General features: G+C 37.8%; 1 protein-coding gene across 3 annotated transcripts in view; it reads left to right on the top strand.

The window, feature by feature from the left end:
- LOC120521306 (butyrophilin subfamily 3 member A2-like) overlaps positions 1-19,676 on the top strand; it is a 58,863-nt gene extending 39,187 nt beyond the window's left edge. Inside the window, exons 3-4 of one of the 3 annotated variants that reach the window (XM_039743018.1) lie at positions 11,125-11,451; positions 18,094-19,259. In XM_039743018.1, coding sequence (XP_039598952.1) covers positions 11,125-11,451; positions 18,094-18,233 — 467 coding nt within the window. In that variant the 3' untranslated portion in view covers positions 18,234-19,259. Of the gene's footprint in view, positions 1-176; positions 1,173-11,124; positions 11,452-18,093 lie in introns of those variants that run through there. The other 2 variants (XR_005632086.1, XR_005632087.1) reach the window with 2 other exon arrangements.
- The last annotated feature ends 1,526 nt before the right edge of the window (positions 19,677-21,202 follow it).

The raw sequence follows: 21,202 nt of genomic DNA, 5'->3' as shown, positions 1-21,202 counted from the left end.
ATAGTCATTGAAATATTTAGATTGCATATATTACAACTATTATTTAAACATTATCTACATACAGTTACTACTACTAGAGGTTTACTTACCCAGTGACAACTTTTAACGCAACCTGTCCCATTCTCTAATTAGTTCTGCAATTCCAAATTTTGTTTCACTTTTCTTTTTGTCAACAGGTTCCTGCATTTTCATTTACAACACCTTGGTTGGAAGTGACACATTAGTTAAATCTGTTAACATGCAATCGAGGACATTTTAGCTACTGTAAGTAAGTAGCGAGAGCAGACAAGTAATTGTAATGTAACAAATGACAAAGCTACTCTAAAAACACAAATAAGTACACAGTATAACCAATACTAAGCAGTTTGATTCATATTGAAGTTATTTACACGTGCTTGGCATAGCCTTGTCATCAGAGTGTTTTCCTTTTAGACCCTGTTTCAATGCCAGATTGTTTAATCTTCCTCTTCCCTAATGAGTGACATGACAAGCATCATCCATAATACTGTTACAGTTGGCTACTTCTCATTTATCTATGAACGATAGGTAGATAGCGCCATTCCAACAGCAAAATCTTTGTCTCGCAAAATTTAGTTAAATAATTCCATTAGTTTAGAACAGGCGCGAAATATGATGGCCATTTCTTGTTAGTTTCTCATGCCAATATTATTGTTAACTATTTTTGAAACTAAAACTGTTAGAGAGGTCTGTTATATGTTTCCTGGAGATCTAACTTGAAAGATATAAAATCTGATATTTTTGTTAGTCTTATATAAACAATCAAAAGATTTTTTTGTATTACAAAGTCTTAGCATTACTATTTCTTTATAATGAAAGAGCGATAAAAGTTGTTTTAGAATGTACTGTATTAAAAATCTACATGATATGTTGATTCAAACTGAGTTGTTCCTGACTTTAATTTCTGTTACAAGGATAAAACTAAACTGTTCGACTAACTACTTGTGGTATAGCGGGTCCACAGCTCATGTTAAAAGGACCAGTTTTAAATTAAATAATTGCTTCACTCGTGGCTTAGCGTGGGGGTGTGGTGTGTGTGTGGCCGATTGGTTCCTGGGGAATTCGTGATTTGGGCGAACCTCACTTAAGTGCACAGGTGAGAAGTCGTTGGCATCCGTAATTGTTCCTGGGAGCTGCTGATTGCCACAGCTGATCCATGTACCCGTGATATATAGAAGCGCGAGGCGGCTAGTAGAGGAGGAGAAGGAAAGTAAAAAAGAAAGAGACAGAGGTTGCAGGGAAGAAGGTGGCAGGAAGCAGGGAGATGATAGCCAGTGCGAGAGCAAGCGAGCAAGCAGGCTCGATGGAGAAAAGGCAGACAACAGGGAGTTGAGCCCCTGTAGTAGAGTGTTTGGCTGACACTCGGTGGGGCTGAAGGAAGTGGTCGCTCCAGTTGAGCTATCACAGAGCTGGAGTGACTGGTATTGAAGACGACTGGCCATCGAAAGGCAGCGACAGTCAGGGAGGCTTTGGACTGGTTTAGCCCCAGTGTGAGTGCCCTGGCCACTGGGAAAAGAACCCAAGTCTCGGTTTGGATTGGTGCCCGACACAGCCAGAAATCGGAGGGCTACCGGACCAGAGTGGAAGGCAGCTGCACCTGTGGGTAGGGTGACTCCCCTGTTGTGAAGCCCAGTGGGAGAAGCAGGGGAGCCGTCAGGTAGAAAGAAGGCACCGTACTTTGGGATTCTAAAGAGTCTGCTTCATGCCATTGTTTTAACCTCATTGTTTTTTTAAAGATTTTTTCTATTGGATTTTAACCTCCACTTTTCACCTCTGTTTTTACTGGATTATTTATTTAATGACATATTTTGATACAATACAATACAATACAATACAGTTTATTTTTGTATAGCCCAAAATCACACAGGAAGTGCCGCAATGGGCTTTAACAGGCCCTGCCTTTTGACAGCCCCCCAGCCTTGACTCTCTGAGAAGACAAGGAAAACTCCCAATAAAACCTTGTAGGAAAATGGAAGAAACCTCGGAAAGGCAGTTCAAAGAGAGACCCCTTTCCAGGTAGGTTGGGCGTGCAGTAGGTGTCAAAAGTAGGGGGTCAATACAATACAATATACACAACAGAACAATTCCTTAAGACAGCATAATAAAAATTTTAGAATTACGGTTTAACAGTAGATGATATGACATAATTAGGTTTGGATATTTTTAGAGTCCTGGAGACCTCATCCATCTAGCTGCATCTCCATTTGGCCATGCCACGGCTGAAACATTGCTCATGAAAGGACCCTCTTTCCCATGATTCCTGTGATCCTCCATCAGGGATGACTTTACCATAGGCAGGCAAACAACTTGGCAGGTGGGCGTGGCACCAATGGCCACATTTGGGTACCGAGAAAAGAAACAGAATAGGTGAGGGTTAGTATTCAAATATAATTATCATGTTACTTATGTTATAGTGCTAATGACTAACAACAGAGATGCAGTATGTACAGTTAATCAGCAGCTCTAGTCAGGATATGCTAAACTGAAGTAGTGAGTCTTCAGCCGGGATTTAAAGGCTGAGACCGAGGGGCATCTCTTATGGAAGCAGGAAGACCATTCCACAGTTTAGGGGCCCTGTAACTAAAAGCTCGACCTCCCACTGTTATTTTATTAATCCTTGGAATCCTAAGCAGACCGGCATCTTGAGATCTTAATGTGCGCTCAGGTTTGTAAGTCATGATAAGTTCAGACAAGTAAGCGGACCTTGGCCATTTAATGCTTTATATGTTAAAAGGAGGATTTTGAAATCTGCCCTAAATTTAACTGGGAGCCAGTGTAAAGATTTAAGAACTGGGGTTATGTGTTCATATTTTCTTGTTCTTGTAATAATTCTTGCAGCGCATTTTGGATTAACTGGAGGCTGTATAGAGAACAGTTTGAACAGCCAGTGAACACCGCATTGCAGTAGTCAATCCTACTAGAGATAAATGCATGAATTAATTTCTCACAATCCTGTTTATTTAGAAAGCGCTTAATTTCCTAATATTTTTAAGATGGAAAAACATGTTTTGGACGACTTTGTAATATGCGCTTTAAATGACATGCTAGAGTCAAAGATAACTCCTAGATTGCGGGCTGATTCAGTAAAATTAATTGGGATTCCAACTGAGTTAAATGACGACAAAATATTGCTGTGATCAGCGTCATTCCCTCCAACAATTAACATCTCTGTTTTATCTGTATTTAAAGACAAGTAGTTCTCATTCATCCATTCCTTTAATTCACTAACACAACTAATTAAAGACAACATCGGAGAAACTTCATTTGATTTAAATGAAAGGTATAACTGGGTGTCATCTGCATACGAGTGAAAATTAACATTATGTTTCCTAATGAGAGATCCCAGTGGAAGCATGTAAAGTGAAAACAGTAAAGGTCCCAGTACTGAGCCCTGCGGACACCATATTCAACTTCTGTGTATAATGATGGAGTACTGTCAGCACATTTCTGTACATACTGGAATCGATTTGATAAATAAGAACTGAACCAAGCGAGCACGGGCCTGTAAGCCCAACATCGTTTTCTAGCCTGTGCAGTAAAATAGAATGGTCAATGGTGTCAAACGCTGCACTTAAGTCCAACAACATAATTACAGTGGAATTTCCTTCATCAGAGGATATCAGAATGTCATTTACAACCCGTGTTAGTGCCGTTTCTGTACTATGACCAGTGCGAAAGCCAGACTGGAATTTCTCAAATAAATTGTAATGCGTAAGGTGTGACTGAAGCTGACTGGCGACTACTTTCTCTAGTATTTTAGAGAGAAATGGTAAATTTGAAATAGGCCTATAGTTATTTAGTATGTGTGGGTCTAGGTCTGACTTTTTAAGTAAAGGTTTAATGACTGACACTTTTAGTGCATCAGGTACTGTGCCATGCAATAATGAACTATTGATAATGTTTAGAATAGGTGCTACAAGAACATCCATTGCACTTTTACTAGTTTTGTTGGCACTGGATCTAGGGAACAAGTAGTGGGCTTCATTTTAAATTAAAGTTACGACTTCCTGCTCAGTTACAGGATTAAAATTATTAAAGTGCTGAATGCAATGTGAGACAGGGTCTGCTAAGCTAGTATTTGGTTTGTACTGTGATGCTGAGATCTGGGATCTTATATTTTTAATTTTCTCATTGAAGAAGTTCATAAAGTCTGTACTGCTAATATCTGTTGGTATTTTGCACTGTTGATCTGAATTCCCATTTGTTAATTTAGCCACTGCTCTAAAAAGTACCCTAGGATTTTTATTATTGCTATCTATTAATGTAGAATAGTATTCTGAGCGAGCTTTAAAGAGGGCCTTTTATATTTATTAACACTCTCTGTCCATGCAATTTGAAAGACATGTAGCTTTGTTGTTCTCCATCTGCGCTCCAGTTTTCGACACTCTAATTTAAGAGCTCGAGTGTTTTCATTAAACCAGGGAGAGTTTCTATGTGCTTTGATTACTTTTGTTTTTAGGGGAGCCACTGTGTCCAGAGCATCTCTCAAGGTCACATTATAATGTGATATTAGCTGATCTAAATTGTTTTCCACGTTTACATTTGATGTTAACTGATCTAAATGGTTTTCCACAATTACACTCGACTTACTCAAGGTATCTATAAATTTTGAAGCAGAATTACAATCTAGATGTCGCACTGTCTTTGTTTTAATCTGCGAGTGCGCTGGCATGGGCAGAACTAAATCAAACGTAATTAAGAAGTGATCGGAAATAACTACATTTAATGGAGTAATATTTAAATTTTGAATTTCAACTTTGTAAGTTATAATTAAATCTAATGTATGGTTATGATTATGAGTTGGACCTTTGACAATCTGACAAAATCCTACTGAATTTAACAAATAAGTAAAACATTTGCTAAAAGTGTCAGTTTCCACATCGATGTGTACATTAAAATCCCCCATCAGAACTACGTGATCATAATTTATTGCCAAATCAGACAGAAGGTTGCTAAATTCAGTCATGAACAATGAATATGGCCCTGGTGGTCTGTAGACTAGCACTATAATTGTGTTGGAATCTGTTTTAATATTTAAAATGAATGATACACTGCACTATTTATTTGAACACTGTTTTGTTGGTTTTAAAATAAAAGCACTTTGCACCTTTATACCATCCCCTTGTTTCATTGTTATGCCTCACTGCCAAGCTCATCGGTGACATTACAAGGGCTCCCGGTAGGAAGATGGGAGCGTGAAGCAGAACCTGCATCATCACACTTCGGGGTCTGCCGCCGAAAAAAGTTTGGGAACTCTTGCACTAGACATAGTGAATGCAGTGTTAACATGAGTAATGTGCTAACAAATGGTAAAAAAAATGCCTTACTAACCATTTGCTAAATCATTTTTAAATGTTTAAAAGTACACTACCTAATATATAAATTATCATTTAATAACATTTATAACTATTTGAATGAACATGAACTCATGATCTGTTAAACATTACATAATGTTTGTTAATGCTTTATTAATGAATGTTATTATAAAGTGCTACCAAAAAAATCCTTTCTCTGTCCCATTATTTACTTTTCCAATTTTTGGTTGGCAATTTCAGTTTAGTTCTGATTGGTTTGATTTCTGGGTTGGACCTTTACTTACTGTAACTACAGTATGTTTATGTCCAAGTCCTGTTCACTAAATATATATTATTTCAGTTCTGCACTTCCGAGACTTTAAATATGGCCTTGTTAAATGTTAGAGCATTAACCAACAAGATGTTTTCCATCAATGATCTTATTAGTGATAGAAAATCTTTTTTATTGCATTAAGTGAAATGTGGTTTAGCTCTGATGGTGCAGCTGTTTTTATCGAATCTGTGCCTCCAAATTACAGCTTTACTCATGCGGATCGCCAAGGTAAGAAAGGTGGCGATTCAGCAAACATTTACTCGAGCCGATTAAAGTGTAAAGATGTTGGCTTTGGTACATTCAGGTCCATTGAGTTTCTTGCCGTTGTTATTCGTGGAATTTCTCAGTCTCTAGTATTGTCCGTGTATAGACCTCTTAAATACAATGTGTCTTTGTTTGAGGCACTCTCAACCTGTCAATTATAATTACCAACTATGACAGGTTCCTAATAGATGCTGACTTTAATTTTCATAGCGATAATCACTGTGACCTGAAAGCAAAAGAATTCATGAACCTCCTATACTCTTTTGATTTGAGCCAGCACATTAGTCAGCCTACACACAAAGCAGGGCAAACATTGGATTTAGTGATTACTGAAGTACTAAAAGTTGATGTGAGGCAGATCGTGGATATCTGTTTATGAGACCATTTTCTCTTATTATTTAATATATAAATAATGATAGATAAAATTAATGAGAAGCATATTGATTCATCTGCAGTTTCAAAGTTTACAAACAATTTAAGCAGCCAGTCTTTTTATAATGCTTACTACAATAGCGATAATAATGTAAATGGCAAAGTGAAAAATTTTAATACTAAAGTGAGAGCTGCCGCTGACATAGACACTTAAACAGTTAAAAAATCCTCTAGCACTGTTACACCATGGAAAAGCCAAAGAATGTCTGATCTAAAGAAAACATGTCATAGAGCTGAGCGTAAATGGAGAAAAACTAAACTGATTATCCACCATGAGATATTGAATGCTAAAATAACAGAATATAACAACATAGTCCATCTTGAGAGGTGGTGCTACTTCTCTAAAATTATAAATAACAACGCTGGTAATCCAAAGAGTTTTATTCTTTACTAATAATAGTTTGCTAAACCCAGGTCACTGAGTGGAATGCCACCAAAAACTTCCAGTGAAACTTGTGAGGCTTTTTCTGTATTTTCTAATCACAAAATGAATAATATTAGAAATAATACAGTGCATCCACCCAATACTGATCCTCTTAAACCCCATTATAAACAAATTAAATTCTTTCACCAGGATAGATTTACCCGATTTATATAAAATAATTTCTCAACTGAGACCCCTCCACCTGTGTCCTTGACCCAATACCAGCAAGTTTTTTTCAAAGAAGTTTCTGGTGTGTTAACTGAGAGTGTTCTTGGCATAGTTAATTCGTCATTAGATATGGGGGTCTTCCCAGACTGCCTTAAGACTGCTGTAGTTAAATCCCTGCTCAAGAAAAATAATCTCCTCTGCTTTTGAAAATTTTAGACCCATTTCTATCCTGCCTTTCTTAAGTAAAATCCTAGAGAAGGCAGTCATTATGCAGCTAAATGACCACCTCAATAAACCTGCTATTCTTGATAAGTTTCAGTCGGGTTTTAGAACAAATCACAGCACAGAAACTGCACTCGTTAAAGTAATAAATGACTTGCGGGTAAATGCAGACAGATATTCTTATAAATCACTTTAATCAGTGGGTGGACCTCTCTGGCAGTGTCTTAAATTGGTTTGAGTCATACTTGACAGGTAGAAAATTATTTATTAGTTGTGGTGGTGATTGTACTTCAAAGACACATGATATTCTATATGGTGGTCCACAAGGCTCTATCCTGGGTCTGCTGCTCTTTTCGATCTCCATGCAACAATGAGGTCAAATTATCTCAAGGCATAACTTGAGCTACCATAGCCATGCTGATGACACACAACTGTATTTATCAATAGTGTCTGATGACCCCAACTCTCTTGATTCACTGACCCCAATGTCTCACTTGTGTTTCTCAAGAGATGAGTAGTAATTTTCTCTAAATAGGGAAAAGTCAGAAATCTTAGTTATTGGTGAAATAGATATAATGAGGGTATGAGAAATAAACTTGATCTATTAGGCTTGAAAGTAAAGACGGAGGTAAAGAATTTAGGGGTAACTATTGACTCTGACCTGAATTTTAAATCACATATTAATCAGATCACTAGGACAGCATTTTTTCACTTAAGAAATATAACAAAAGTTATATTAGTTCACGCTTTTGTTTTTGGTCGACTAGATTACTGTAAAGCACTCCTCTCAGGTCTACCCAACAAAGACATCAATTGATTGCAACGAGTGCAGAATGGAGCTGCCAGAATCTTAACTTGATGTCACTACACTGGTTATCTGTGTCATTTAGAATTGACTTTAAAATACTGCTTATGGTTTACAAAGCCTTTTTCAATAATCTGCTCCATTTTATATTTCGTAATGTCTGACATCTTACATTCCAAATCGTAACATTAGATCTTCAAATGAGGGTCTGCTTAGAATTCCAAGAGCTAAACTTAAAAGAAGTGGTGAGGCGGGCGGCCTTCTGCTGTTATGCACCACAAATCTGGAATAACTGACTGACAAAAATTTGCCAAGCTATTATGGTGGAGCACTTTAAAAAACTGCTAAAAACACATTACTTTTACATGGCATACGTGTAACCCTGATAGTCTGTATATGCATTTAATTTTCTTATTTTTTTTTCATGGCTCAATAATCCATACTAATCCCTACTTTCTCTGCTGTTCTTTTTTCGGTTTTCTGTGGTGGTGATTTACGCCACCACCACCTGATCAGGGCACCATGCAGTTCCTACATTGATGGATTGAAGGCCAAAGCTCTACATGACCGGCATCATCATTTTCTTTTACGTGAAGCCTTTTTTTTTTTTTTTTCTGTTCTCCCGGCAATTGGACCTTACTTTATTTTTTGTTAATTAGCATTGCCTAATTTTTTTTATATATTTTTTCTTTTTTGAATTCTCATCGTTAAGCTCTTTGAGCTCCATCATCTGTATGAAAACGTGCTCTAGAAATAAATGTTGTTGTTGTTTCACCCCAAGTCAGTAAATCCATGACGTGAAGATCACAACTGTAGTAAGAGATTGGTGAAGAGCTTACCAGTACAAGAGGTACTTGGAGTTGAACCACTGCTTATTTCAAGGCATCCTTTTATTTGATATAAGCAAAGTAGTAGATGTCTTTCAAAGTATTGCATTTTACCAGGAGACAACCCAGAAACACACCTAGGACATATCTGAGTGATGCTATCTTTAGGATGTCCTTGGAACTGGAATGTATTGGTAGGTGTTATAAAACCTCCCATCAGAAACATTAGGTAGGTGTAAGGTGATTTGCTCTGTTGAGCTAAATTGCACTTCAACCATTTTCAAGATAAGCATTTTTATTTTCTTCAGAGGATTATGCTCCTAATGATGAGAGCACCACACTATGGTTACCCACATCTCTCACTGCCCCTCATATCAAGAATTTTAAAACAAGTATTGATGACATCAGTAATGTATGAAGCCAAACTAATGTCATTTAATCCTGCATACTGCAGAAACATTTTGTCAAAAATGCCCTTTTGATTATTTTGTGTAGTATGCACTGTTTTTTGTTATCCATTATCATTTACTGTATTTTGTGGAAACCACTATTCAGTGCCATAAAACGACATTAAAAGCATTTCCACCATTATGAATTCCCCATGCCAACTCAACAGGATGGTTTATTAGACTGGTGCCCTGGCAGTGTAGTGGGTAGCATTGCTGCTTCACGGATCTAGCATCCCTAGTTTCTTTTTTTGTTTTCCTCCCTGAGGACATAGACGTTAGATTACTTGGCAATTAAATATTAGCCCAAGTGTGGGAGGATGTAAACAAATGCACAAGTGGGCTCTGTTCTAGACTGGTGGCCTCTCTACGGCTATTTATTAGCCTTACACCCAGGATTTACGGGACAGGCTCCACCACAGTTGCCTCCCTGTAGCCTGTCATTGACTATGGGGTAGAGGGGTGTTGTGAATGATGTGTTTGTTACCTCATCCACCTTAATAAAGTGATAAGTGTCTGTGTGCCTGTCTGGTTGCTATGTCTCAGTCATTCCAAAAGATGGCGCATCGCAAACATTTTTAGCAATAAAATGCATAGCAGTTGTCACTCCAACAGATGGTGCATCACAACCATTATAACTTGCTCTTATGAATCCCATGAGGTCTACGTTGATTATGTAGATTTTTGTCTTAGGCAGGTAGCACAGCTTGTGCTTAAGAGTCAGTGAGGGAAGTTAAAGACAGTCCTCAAGTAATCTGCTACATTCAATGGGGAAAGACAGTGATTTACCTTTTTAAAATGAGTTAACATGTGATACTGAAAGATTGATGTTCTTATTATCCCATATTTTTGTCTAAAGCAAGCAGGTTTAACTACTGTATTTGTACAGCATGTGAATAAAAGTGTCTACAAAATAACATGAGGGTTGTTAACCATATTTTATTGCTAATAAGTATGTTTAAGTAAGTATTAAGTAATACCTTTGTGATAATTCTGTTTGGTTTGGCTCTATGACTTTCCACACACACACACACAGGGGCATTGTAAAGATCTGCAGATATCAAGGTCTTAGCCCTCACTGTGCTTTTGTGATTTTTGCATGAAGTCTTCCTCAGGTAACTAGGATACAAAATAAAACAAAACAGCAGGGGTGTTGTCCCCTTAAACTTTGGCAATCATCTATTCAATGTATAAAATTCAAGAGCTGGTTGACCACTTGGTGATTCTTGTGGGTCATATATGTATGTGAGATCAAAGATTGGGAGGAAGGAGTCAGGAAGATCGGGGTCTTGGTGCTAGAGATCATGGGCTTCAGCGTATAACAAAATGCCACTGTAAATGCATGGTGGTCACAGCTGGTAAAGTTTAGACCTTGATTATTCTGTTTCTGTTGTTGTTTATTAAGAGGACACAAGCCTGCTCTCCTCTTCATTTGAACCAAAGACAAGCAGCGAGCAGTGATCTGCTTTTTATTACCACAGGGACACCATGAGTCCACTGTGACCAGGGGAACAGACCAAGGATGCCAGAGGAAAAATTGACTAGTGCGCACTGCAGTCCAATTCATGGTACTTCAGTGGTAGGTCTGACACTGGTTGAGACCAGGTCCAAAATGAACACCTCCTTCTGGGGACTATCTGTTTTTATGGCATTCTGGGTGGAAGTGGGTGGAGCTTTTTCTGGGCACTGTAAGCAGAGAAAAAATGGTTCGTGTTAGCACCCCCTGTCACCCCAAGATGGTACTGCTTACCTTCTCAGAGCCTGGGAGGTGTCCCACAGACATGCATGCATAACACCACATGTTTGCAGGGAAAGTTATACTGCCAATTCGAAAAGAATTATCACAGAAATGAAGATCATTAATGACTTATTTTTATGTATTTCTTTAAGGATTACCAGGAGATATTGTTGGAAATGTTGGAGAAAGTTCAATTCTTCCTTGTGTTTCACAAGACTCCAGTTCAGGGAAGCAAGTAAATCTGAAAGAAATCAATTTTGCATGGAAAAAATTACCAGATACTGATATGCTTGTTTTCTCAGATGGGGAAGAGATTGTAGACCCTGGGTATGCAGGGCGTGTTAATCTATTTAAGGATCAACTAGCTCATGGAAATTTTTCACTGTTGTTTTTAAATATAAAGAAAACAGATGAAGGTGATTATAGGTGTTACCTGCCTCAAGGACAACCATCACAGGATATTAAGTTCACTGTTAATGGTAAGTATTATAATCAGAAATAAACTGTGGATCCATACATGCATAAAAATATCAACACTTGTTTGTCTTATTGGCATATTGAAAAAAATGAGAAGAAGAGCTGAAAATATCAGGCACACTGAGAAGTATGGCTTAATAAAAAAAAAAATGTTAGTTTGAAGAAGAAACAGTCAGATGACCACAAAAAAATGTTGCACAATGTGTGAGTTATTTGTGGTGCAAATCTCTCATTTGCTCTGATTTGTTTCCAGATACTGTAAGTACCGTATATACTCGTGTTTAAGTTCTCCCGCGGTTAAGTCAGGGCTTGATTTTATAATTTCTGATATTTTATAATGTCAGTTGTATAAGTTGAATGTGGAAAACTCACATTATTGGTCCAAGAGATTATGATATGCTAACGACCACCTGAGAGAGAAACCACGGAGCACACAGCCTTTTTTTTCTATGTGGGTGTGGCTGTATCACCGCGTCCTCCTAACCTCTCTCTCACTCACGTATTGTGCCTACGTAACCATACTGTAATACCCGAACTATTCCGAAGTGACGTTTGCACTGTTTTGTGTTTTTTGTATCTCATACACCTTTATCATATGAGCATCCCGTATCTACGATGGAAGTTCAATCAGAAGAAAATATGAAGTTGGTGTTAAATTGAATGTCGTTGAAATAGCGAAATTGGTAACTGCACTGCAGCAACAAAATTTGACGCATCTGAGAAACTGGTGCAAAATTGGAGGAGGCAAGAAAATGTAAAAAAAATAAATAAATAATTTAAGGGTCGCATTTTTGAATGGGCGTATAAGTCAGGGTCTGATTTTATGATCGATCTTTTTCGGTTTCAAGACCCGACTTATATGCGAGTAGATACGGTAACCAAAAAGTACACTGTTACTGTATTTTAGAGAGGTCTAATTATCCAGGTGATTTCTGTTGATGCATCTGCAATATGGAGAAAAAAGTTTGCTATATTTCTTAAGCTAGTGGCACATTACATGACTTCTACTGGAAGGAAAACACACTTGATGACTGTAGTTGCTACTCTTGTCATCTGAGGATGCCAGATTACACATCTGCAACACATTTTGAGATATTTAAGACTGTCTTTTGCGTTTTATGAACATTAAAAGCATGTTCTCTATTTTGAGGCTTAGACAGGCCTGAATCCTCCCAGTTTTCTATGGTCAGGCACCCCTGGAGTGAGACCTGTTTTTAGGATATTGGCCTGTGTTTTGTTGGTCTTTTTGAAGGCCTCGTCTTTTTTCCATTTGTGTGCTGCAGCAATCATTGCATTATGTTCTACAATTTAATATACAGTCATTGTTTTTATTAAACAAATCATACTTGTTAAACTAACCGACCTATACTGTTAAGATCTGACATTTACATAATGTCAAAAAGGTCATGAGGCTGCCATAAACAGGGAAAAGACCAGACCAGAATCCGAACTGTCTAGCCCAGCAGAGGATCATCTAAGCTCAGCTATGGCCCTAATACTACCTGGTGGCTTCAGCTGGCACAAGCTCCAAAACAGAGAGCTGACAAAAGAACTAGAAATGTACAAAACGATAATGAAAAGTTAATGAAGGTTAATCGTAAACCATCATCTTGTAAGAGAAAAACAGATAATGATATTGAATCAAAAGTTTATTTAACAAAAATATAAAAATGCAAAGGAAAACTCAACAGAGAAAAATGAGAATCAGGACTTGTCTCATAAGGCAATTCTAAGCAAATAAATCCCCAAAATGAAATCCAATACACAGAATACTTAAGACAGACAAAAATAAAAATTGAAAATCAGAAAACCAGAAAATCCAACCAATACTCATGAAAGCCACAGTAAGTGAACAATCTCCTGCTCCTGTGCCTTCTCAGCTCACTTAAATAGCCAGAGTGAGGACTTGGGAGCTGTGATGTTAGGGTGACCCTGCCTTTAAGGGATCCACCCATTTAAGGCGTGGAATAGTAGAATATTTAAAGAGACAAAACATAATTTAAATATTACAAGCAAAACCAGCAGACCCCAGCCAGTATGTCCACATGGGACCTAGATTGGTCCCATATGGGCTTGAAAGTGAGACACACCTGAGCAGCAAAACTGGGTCCTCCAACTTTTGTTTGCAGGTTCCAGATGGGCCCCACATGTGGATGCCCATATGGGATAATGATGGATGCCAGATGGGTCACAAGAGGGAACCTTGTGAGTAAATACAATTGCCCCACATGGGTTTTATGTGGGGTAGAGTGCAACTTCAGTACAGGGTACACATAAGCTCCTGCAAGAGTTCTAAGTGGTCCTTTCGAAGGGGGTCTTGTGAGCTGCATGAGCTTTCTTGTTTTACAGTAACCACTTCTAACTCCCCCCTCCCCCCCAAAAAAATAGCACAAAGAGCCCAATCCAAGAGTACAATTAATATTGTTTGTTACATAAACTAATAACAAAACAACCAAATCATTAATAAGAAACTGAAATAACAATTTAATATAAATGTTATTTCTGTATTTTAATATTATTGAAAAATTCAACACAATTTATATGGATACACCTTAATAAAATGGGAATGGTTGGTGATATTAACTTCCTGTTTGTGGCACATTAGTATATGTGAGAGGGAAAACTTTTCAAGATGGGTGGTGACCATGGTGTCCATTTTGAAGTCGGCCATTTTGGATCAAACTTTTGTTTTTTCAATAGGAAGAGGGTCATGTGACACATCAAACTTATTGGGACTTTCACAAGAAAAACAATGGTGTGCTTGGTTTTAACGTAACTTTATTCGTTCATGAGTTATTTACAAGTTTCTCTTTGTTTAAAGCCATTTACATGTCGCAGAGGTTAACACGTGAGGATCGGATTGAAATTGTATTGATGTCTGGTGAACGCAGTAACCGGGTCATTGCAGCAGATTTCAATGCAAGACACCCTACGAGACGACCCATCTCCCATATTACAGTTAGCAAACTGCTTACTAAGTTTCGTGAAACTGGTTCAGTGTTGAATTTGCCAAAATGTGGACGCATTAAAACTGTCACTAGAAACATCAGTGGCTGTCCTAGCTTCATTCAGCAAGAGCCCACAGCGTAGCACTCACCACATGTCACTGGAGAGTGGCATTAGTCAAACATCCCTTCGGCGGATATTAGCTACTCACAAATGGCACCCTTACAAACTCCAGCTACTGCATCATCTCAACAAGGATGACCCAGATCGGCGCACTGAATTTGCAGAATGGGCAAAACAAAAATTGGAACAGGACCCTCAGTTTATGCAGAAGATTTTGTTCAGTGATGAGGCAAACTTTTATGTGAATGGTGAAGTTAACAAACAAAACCACTGCTATTGGTCTGACACTAACCCACATTGGATAGATCCCTCCAAGACTGTTGGAACAAAAAAATTGATGGTATGGTGTGGTATATGGGGTACAAAGATAGTGGGGCCATTCTTCATCAATGGAAACCTCAAGGCCACTGGATATGCGAAATTTCTACATGATGATGTGTTTCCCTCTTTATGCACTGAAGCTGGCACGTCCCCTGAGTTTTTCCAGCAAGATGGTGCACCACCACATTTTGGGTGTCAGGTCCGAGCATTCCTAGCCCGATCTGACCCCCTTAAACTTTTATCTTTGGGGTCATCTGAAGGCAATTGTCTATGCTGTGAAGATACGAGATGTGCAGCACCTGAAACTACGGATACTGGAAGCCTGTGCTAGCATTTCTCCTGCGGTGTTGCTATCAGTGTGTGAAGAGTGGGAGAAGAGGGTTGCATTGACAATCCAACACAATGGGCAGCACATTGAACACACTTTATAAGTGGTCAGAAACTTGTAAATAACTCATGAACGAATAAAGTTACGTTAAAATCAAGCACACCATTGTTTTTCTTGTGAAATTCCCAATAAGTTTGATGTGTCACATGACCCTCTTCCTATTGAAAAAACAAAAGTTGGATCCAAAATGGCCGACTTCAAAATGGACACCATGGTCACCACCAAGTTTCCCCCCTCACATATACTAATGTGCCACAAACAAGAAGTTAATATCACCAACCATTCCTATTTTATTAAGGTGTATCCATATAAATGGCCCACCCTGTATACACTTCAGTATTATTTACAAAATGTATGCATTAATTAAATCATGGAATAACAATAACTATCACAAATTTAATTAAATAAATTATTTGTATGTAACAATGTTTAAAAACAAGTTAATAATAAACAATACAGGAAGATAAAGTAAAGGTAAACATGCATAAAACACAAAATGAGAAAAATTCTGCAAAACACAGGGATCCACATTTGTGCTTTTCGAACATCCAAAAAAAAAAATACAGTTTTTCAAGATTGGGCACTAAATAATATCTGTAAAAAAACAAAACCGATTTTATTTGACGTCTAAAATTGTCCATTATCCACTTGTCTAACCTGTATAGTTCTGGCAAGCTCTTCAGAATGTCTAAAGGAGAAGCAAAAAAAAAAAAGTAAAATTTCAGTTATATAGTGTAAGCTTGCCCTTAAAAAAACATATAATGGCCTTCTCTTTCTTCCAAGTCACTAATGCAGATAGTAGTGTCATCCACCTCCTCCTGACTCTGACTACTCATGCAGGAAACCAAATTTGGGAGATGTGGAAGGAGACAGAAAAACATAGATACAGTGGTGTGAAAAACTATTTGCCCCCTTCCTGATTTCTTATTCTTTTGCATGTTTGTCACACAAAATGTTTCTGATCATCAAACACATTTAACCATTAGTCAAATACACAAACACAAGTAAACACAAAATGCACTTTTTAAATGATGGTTTTTATTATTTAGGGAGAAAAAAAATCCAAACCTACATGGCCCTGTGTGAAAAAGTAATTGCCCCTGAACCTAATAACTGGTTGGGCCACCCTTAGCAGCAATAACTGCAATCAAGCGTTTGCGATAACTTGCAGTGAGTCTTTACAGCTCTGGAGGAATTTTGGCCCACTCATCTTTGCAGAATTGTTGTAATTCAGCTTTATTTGAGGGTTTTCTAGCATGAAGCGCCTTTTTAAGGTCATGCCATAGCATCTCAATTGGATTCAGGTCAGGACTTTGACTAGGCCACTCCAAAGTCTTCATTTTGTTTTTCTTCAGCCATTCAGAGGTGGATTTGCTGGTGTATTTTGGGTCATTGTCCTGTTGCAGCACCCAAGATTGCTTCAGCTTGAGTTGACGAACAGATGGCCGGACATTCTCCTTCAGGATTTTTTGGTAGACAGTAGAATTGATGGTTCCATCTATCACAGCAAGCCTTCCAGGTCCTGAAGCAGCAAAACAACCCCAGACCATCACACTACCACCACCATATTTTACTGTTGGTATGATGTTCTTTTCTGAAATGCTGTGTTCCTTTTACACCAGATGTAACGGGACATTTACCTTCCAAAAAGTTCAACTTTTGTCTCATCAGTCCACAAGGTATTTTCCCAAAGTCTTGGCAATCATTGAGATTTCTCTTAGCAAAATTGAGACGAGCCCTAATGTTCTTTTTGCTTAACAGTGGTTTTGCGTCTTGGAAATCTGCCATGCAGGCCGTTTTTGCCCAGTCTCTTTCTTATGGTGGAGTCGTGAACACTGACCTTAATTGAGGCAAGTGAGGCCTGCAGTTCTTTAGACGTTGTCCTGGGGTCTTTTGTGACCTCTCGGATGAGTCGTTTCTAAGCTCTTGGGGTAATTTTGGTCGGCCGGCCACTCCTGGGAAGGTTCATCACTGTTCCATGTTTTTGCCATTTGTGGATAATGGCTCTCACTGTGGTTCGCTGGAGTCCCAAAGCTTTAGAAATGGCTTTATAACCTTTACCAGACTGATAGATCTCAATTACTTCTGTTCTCATTTGTTCCTGAATTTCTTTGGATCTTGGCATGATGTCTAGCTTTTGAGGTGCTTTTGGTCTACTTCTCGGTGTCAGGCAGCTCCTATTTAAGTGATTTCTTGATTGAAACAGGTGTGGCAGTATTCAGGCCTGGGGGTGGCTACGGAAATTGAACTCAGGTGTGATACACCACAGTTAGGTTATTTTTTAACAAGGGGGCAATTACTTTTTCACACAGGGCCATGTAGGTTTGGATTTTTTCTCCCTAAATAATTAAAACCATCATTTAAAAACTGCATTTTGTGTTTACTTGTGTTATATTTGACTAATGGTTAAATGTGTTTGATGATCAGAAACATTTTGTGTGACAAACATGCAAAAGAATAAGAAATCAAGAAGGGGGCAAATAGTTTTTCACACCACTGTAGATAGATAGATAGATAGATAGATAGATAGATAGATAGATAGATAGATAGATAGATACTTTATTAATCCCAAGGGGAAATTCAAATACGCCAGCAGCAGCATACTGATAAAAAACAATATTAAATTAAAATGCAACCTGAAAATAATGAAATTGGAACCCTGTGATGGTATTTTGTGGAATAAATGCCTTATTTTTTATTTATGAAACCAGGACTATGTATATATTAGTTTTTCAACCCACAACTATGTCATATATTCATTTTTAATTATTTGTTTGTTTGTTTAATCTTTATTTATTTATTTGTTTATTTGTTTGTTTATCTTTATTTATTTATTTATTTGTTTGTTTATCTATCTATCCTACAGAAATGGAAAGATTCACCGGAGTTACTGAAAAAGGCAGGACTTTGGGAGAAGAAACTGGAAACAGTGGTGCAAATTTAATGCCACAGAAATATTTAGCCTTCCTCATTTCTGTATTGTTTCTACATCACTATGTGGAATGAATATGTTAACTAAGTACTACTCAAAAAAAAATATATATCATTTTACTTCTAATGTACAGTTTATTCAAATTCAGGATGTTGCTGTGTATTTTAATGTCAACTTATCTAAATCAAATCTATTTAATTCTATTTCATTTTGCAACATTAACAATATTGATTTAATTGCCTTCTCCAATGGAATTGACAGCCTGCCCAGTGGTGACAATTGATTTACCACAGATGAACTAGTTTCCTACTATAACAATGGACTATGCAGCCTTTTAGACAATCTTGCTCCTCTGTAAACCCAGAGTGTCTCTTTCATCCACTCTGTCCCCTGGTTCACCCCGGAACTCCTCTAGCTTAAAGCTAAGGACAGACATTTGGAATGCCTTTATAAAAAGACGGACTGTGCTGTGTCCATAAGAATATGTATGATGAACACATGTGCAACTATAAGGATGCTTTGTCTGCTACATATTACTCAACACTAACTGGGTCTGGTGAAGAGAATACAAAGGCTTCATTTTCTACTGAAAACAACATTCTCCGGCCACCTGACAGTCTTCCACCTCAATTTTACTGCACAGATCAATGTAACTCTTTTATGACATTGTTTGATATGAAGATCGGAAATATGCACCAGCAGTTAACCTCTTCTGGAAATTATGTACACGGAACATTTTTTATGATCCCCCTTCTTCTTTTCTTACTAGTTTTAAACTTCCTACTGTGGAGGAAATACAGTACTTGGTAGTATTAGAAAATCTAAGCCCTCTACCTATCAACTGGGCCTAGTTCCTACTTATTTGATTAACTTCTGTTTATCTTCCCTTTCTTCTTTAACTACTTATTATTCAATTATTCATATCATATAATATTATCATATTACTCTGTATTACATCATACATTCTTTCCTTATCACTGGTCTTGTTCCTTTATCTTTTAAAATGGCTGTAATAACTGCAAATCTCAAGAAATCTGGTGTGGATCCCTACAACCTAAATAATTATCATCCAATCTCTAATTTAGTTTTCCTTTGTAAAACACTTGAAAAAACTGTTGCCATGCAGGTTCCCTCTTACCTTACTGACAATCATTTGTTTGAATGATTTTAGTCTGGCTTTTGTCCATTTCACAGTACCGAGACAGCCCTGGTTAAAATCACCAATGCCCTGCTGATGGCAGCTGACTCTGGACTGTTAACTACACTTGTACTCCTTGATCTGAGCTCTGACTTTGATGCAATCTCTCATGATTTTCTCCTAGAGAGATTAGAAACATTCATAATGTTGACTCTCTTCCTACCTTTAAATCTCACCTTAAAAAAACATCTTTTTAAGCTGACTTATTCTATTTGATATAAATTTTAGTTGAGAAATTTAAATTCACTTCCATTACTGTATTTATTCTGGTTTTATTGTACTGTAATACTCATAATATAATATAATAATATTAATTTTATATTGTGACTGTTGTTATTAATGTGTCCTTGTGTGCCTTGAAAGGTGCCTATAAATAAAGTATTCCATCCATCCATTATCCAACCCGCTATATCCTAACTACAGTGTCACGGGGGTCTGCTGGAGTCAATTCCAGCCAACACAAAACAGGAAACAAACCCCGGGCAGGGCACCAGCCCACCGCAGCACCACTTCTACTTTTACTCTTTTACTTTTTAATATATATTATTATTCATTGGTATTTAAAATAGACAGTTGTAGTGGAATACTCAAGTAACTGATTTTTTATCTATATAACCAAGGACCAAACCGTCTTCCACCTGTGCCTTGCATGCTCTTCTATATACCATCTTTAAATACAGTATTTTTCTGTAATGGAGGAGTACCCCGATGCCCTTCAAGCAGCTTAGATGCAAGATAGAGGGCACTCAACACCTGTCCCTGGGGGTTGGTGAGTGAAGTGAGCATGGGGCAGTGCCTCCTAGTTATTATCATTATTAACCTTGTTACCACCAGGGGGTGCCCCAGAGCCTGAACACCAGACACAATTCAACCAAACACAATTTCAGATAAAATAAAAGGTGTTTTCATATATAATAATTTACTTGCAGGGTTCAATGAGTCCAGCACAATAAATAACACACAATTATTCACCTTTTTTCTCCTTCCACCTCTCCACCACGAGCATTGTCTGCTACTTCCTGACTCTGAATCACCTAAATGAGGCAAGATGGCTCCATTTATGATAGACCTTGGTATACTTACAATATTATGACATAGCATGGTAGAAGCACTCCCTCCAAAAATTAGGGAGAGATTTTCCTGGCAGTGCACTCTGGTGGAACCCAGGAAGCCCAGACAGGGATGCAGTACATGAAGTACATGTCCCATGGAACCCTGCAGGAGTCCAGACTGCGACCATATCAGAGTAGCACTGCCATCTTTCACCCTAAGGAGTAAATTGTCCCCGAGAGCCAGTCTCCCCCAGTCCATCCATTATATGACCGCCCCAAATGGGATAGGAACCTAACGCCAGGTTGCACCTCCAGTCATGGAGTCTATTCATTATGTTTTTTGCCTGGGGAAGGTACTGTTCCCCATCCCAGACAAGATGCTTGTTCATTCAATAGATAGATACTTTATTAATCCCAAGGGGAAATTCACAAATGGCATTTAAACCTATTTATTACAACACTCGAGTCATCTTTTCTTCTCTTATTCTGATCTGACAATATCTAATTTACTTAGGGTGACAATAGTGTAGTATAGTGTTTAAGGCTTTGAACTTCATACCCTGTGGTTCTGGGTTCACACCCTGACTCTGTGTGACCATTAGCATTTCACTTCACCTGCCTGAGCTCCCATTGGAAAAAGATAAGGAATGTAACCAATTAAATCTCAAAAGCTGTAAGTCATCTTGGATAAAAGCGAGAGCAGAAAAATAACAATATTAATAATAATTTAAAAAATTCCAACCTTTTCAATGCACTATTCTTTAGCATTATCTGGATTCAGACTATAGAACAG

This window comes from Polypterus senegalus, unplaced genomic scaffold, assembly GCF_016835505.1.
Source record: "Polypterus senegalus isolate Bchr_013 unplaced genomic scaffold, ASM1683550v1 scaffold_119, whole genome shotgun sequence".
NCBI lineage: Eukaryota > Metazoa > Chordata > Cladistia > Polypteriformes > Polypteridae > Polypterus > Polypterus senegalus.
The sequence above is the reverse complement of the archived record's forward strand: the minus strand, read 5'-3'. Positions and strand labels throughout refer to the sequence as shown.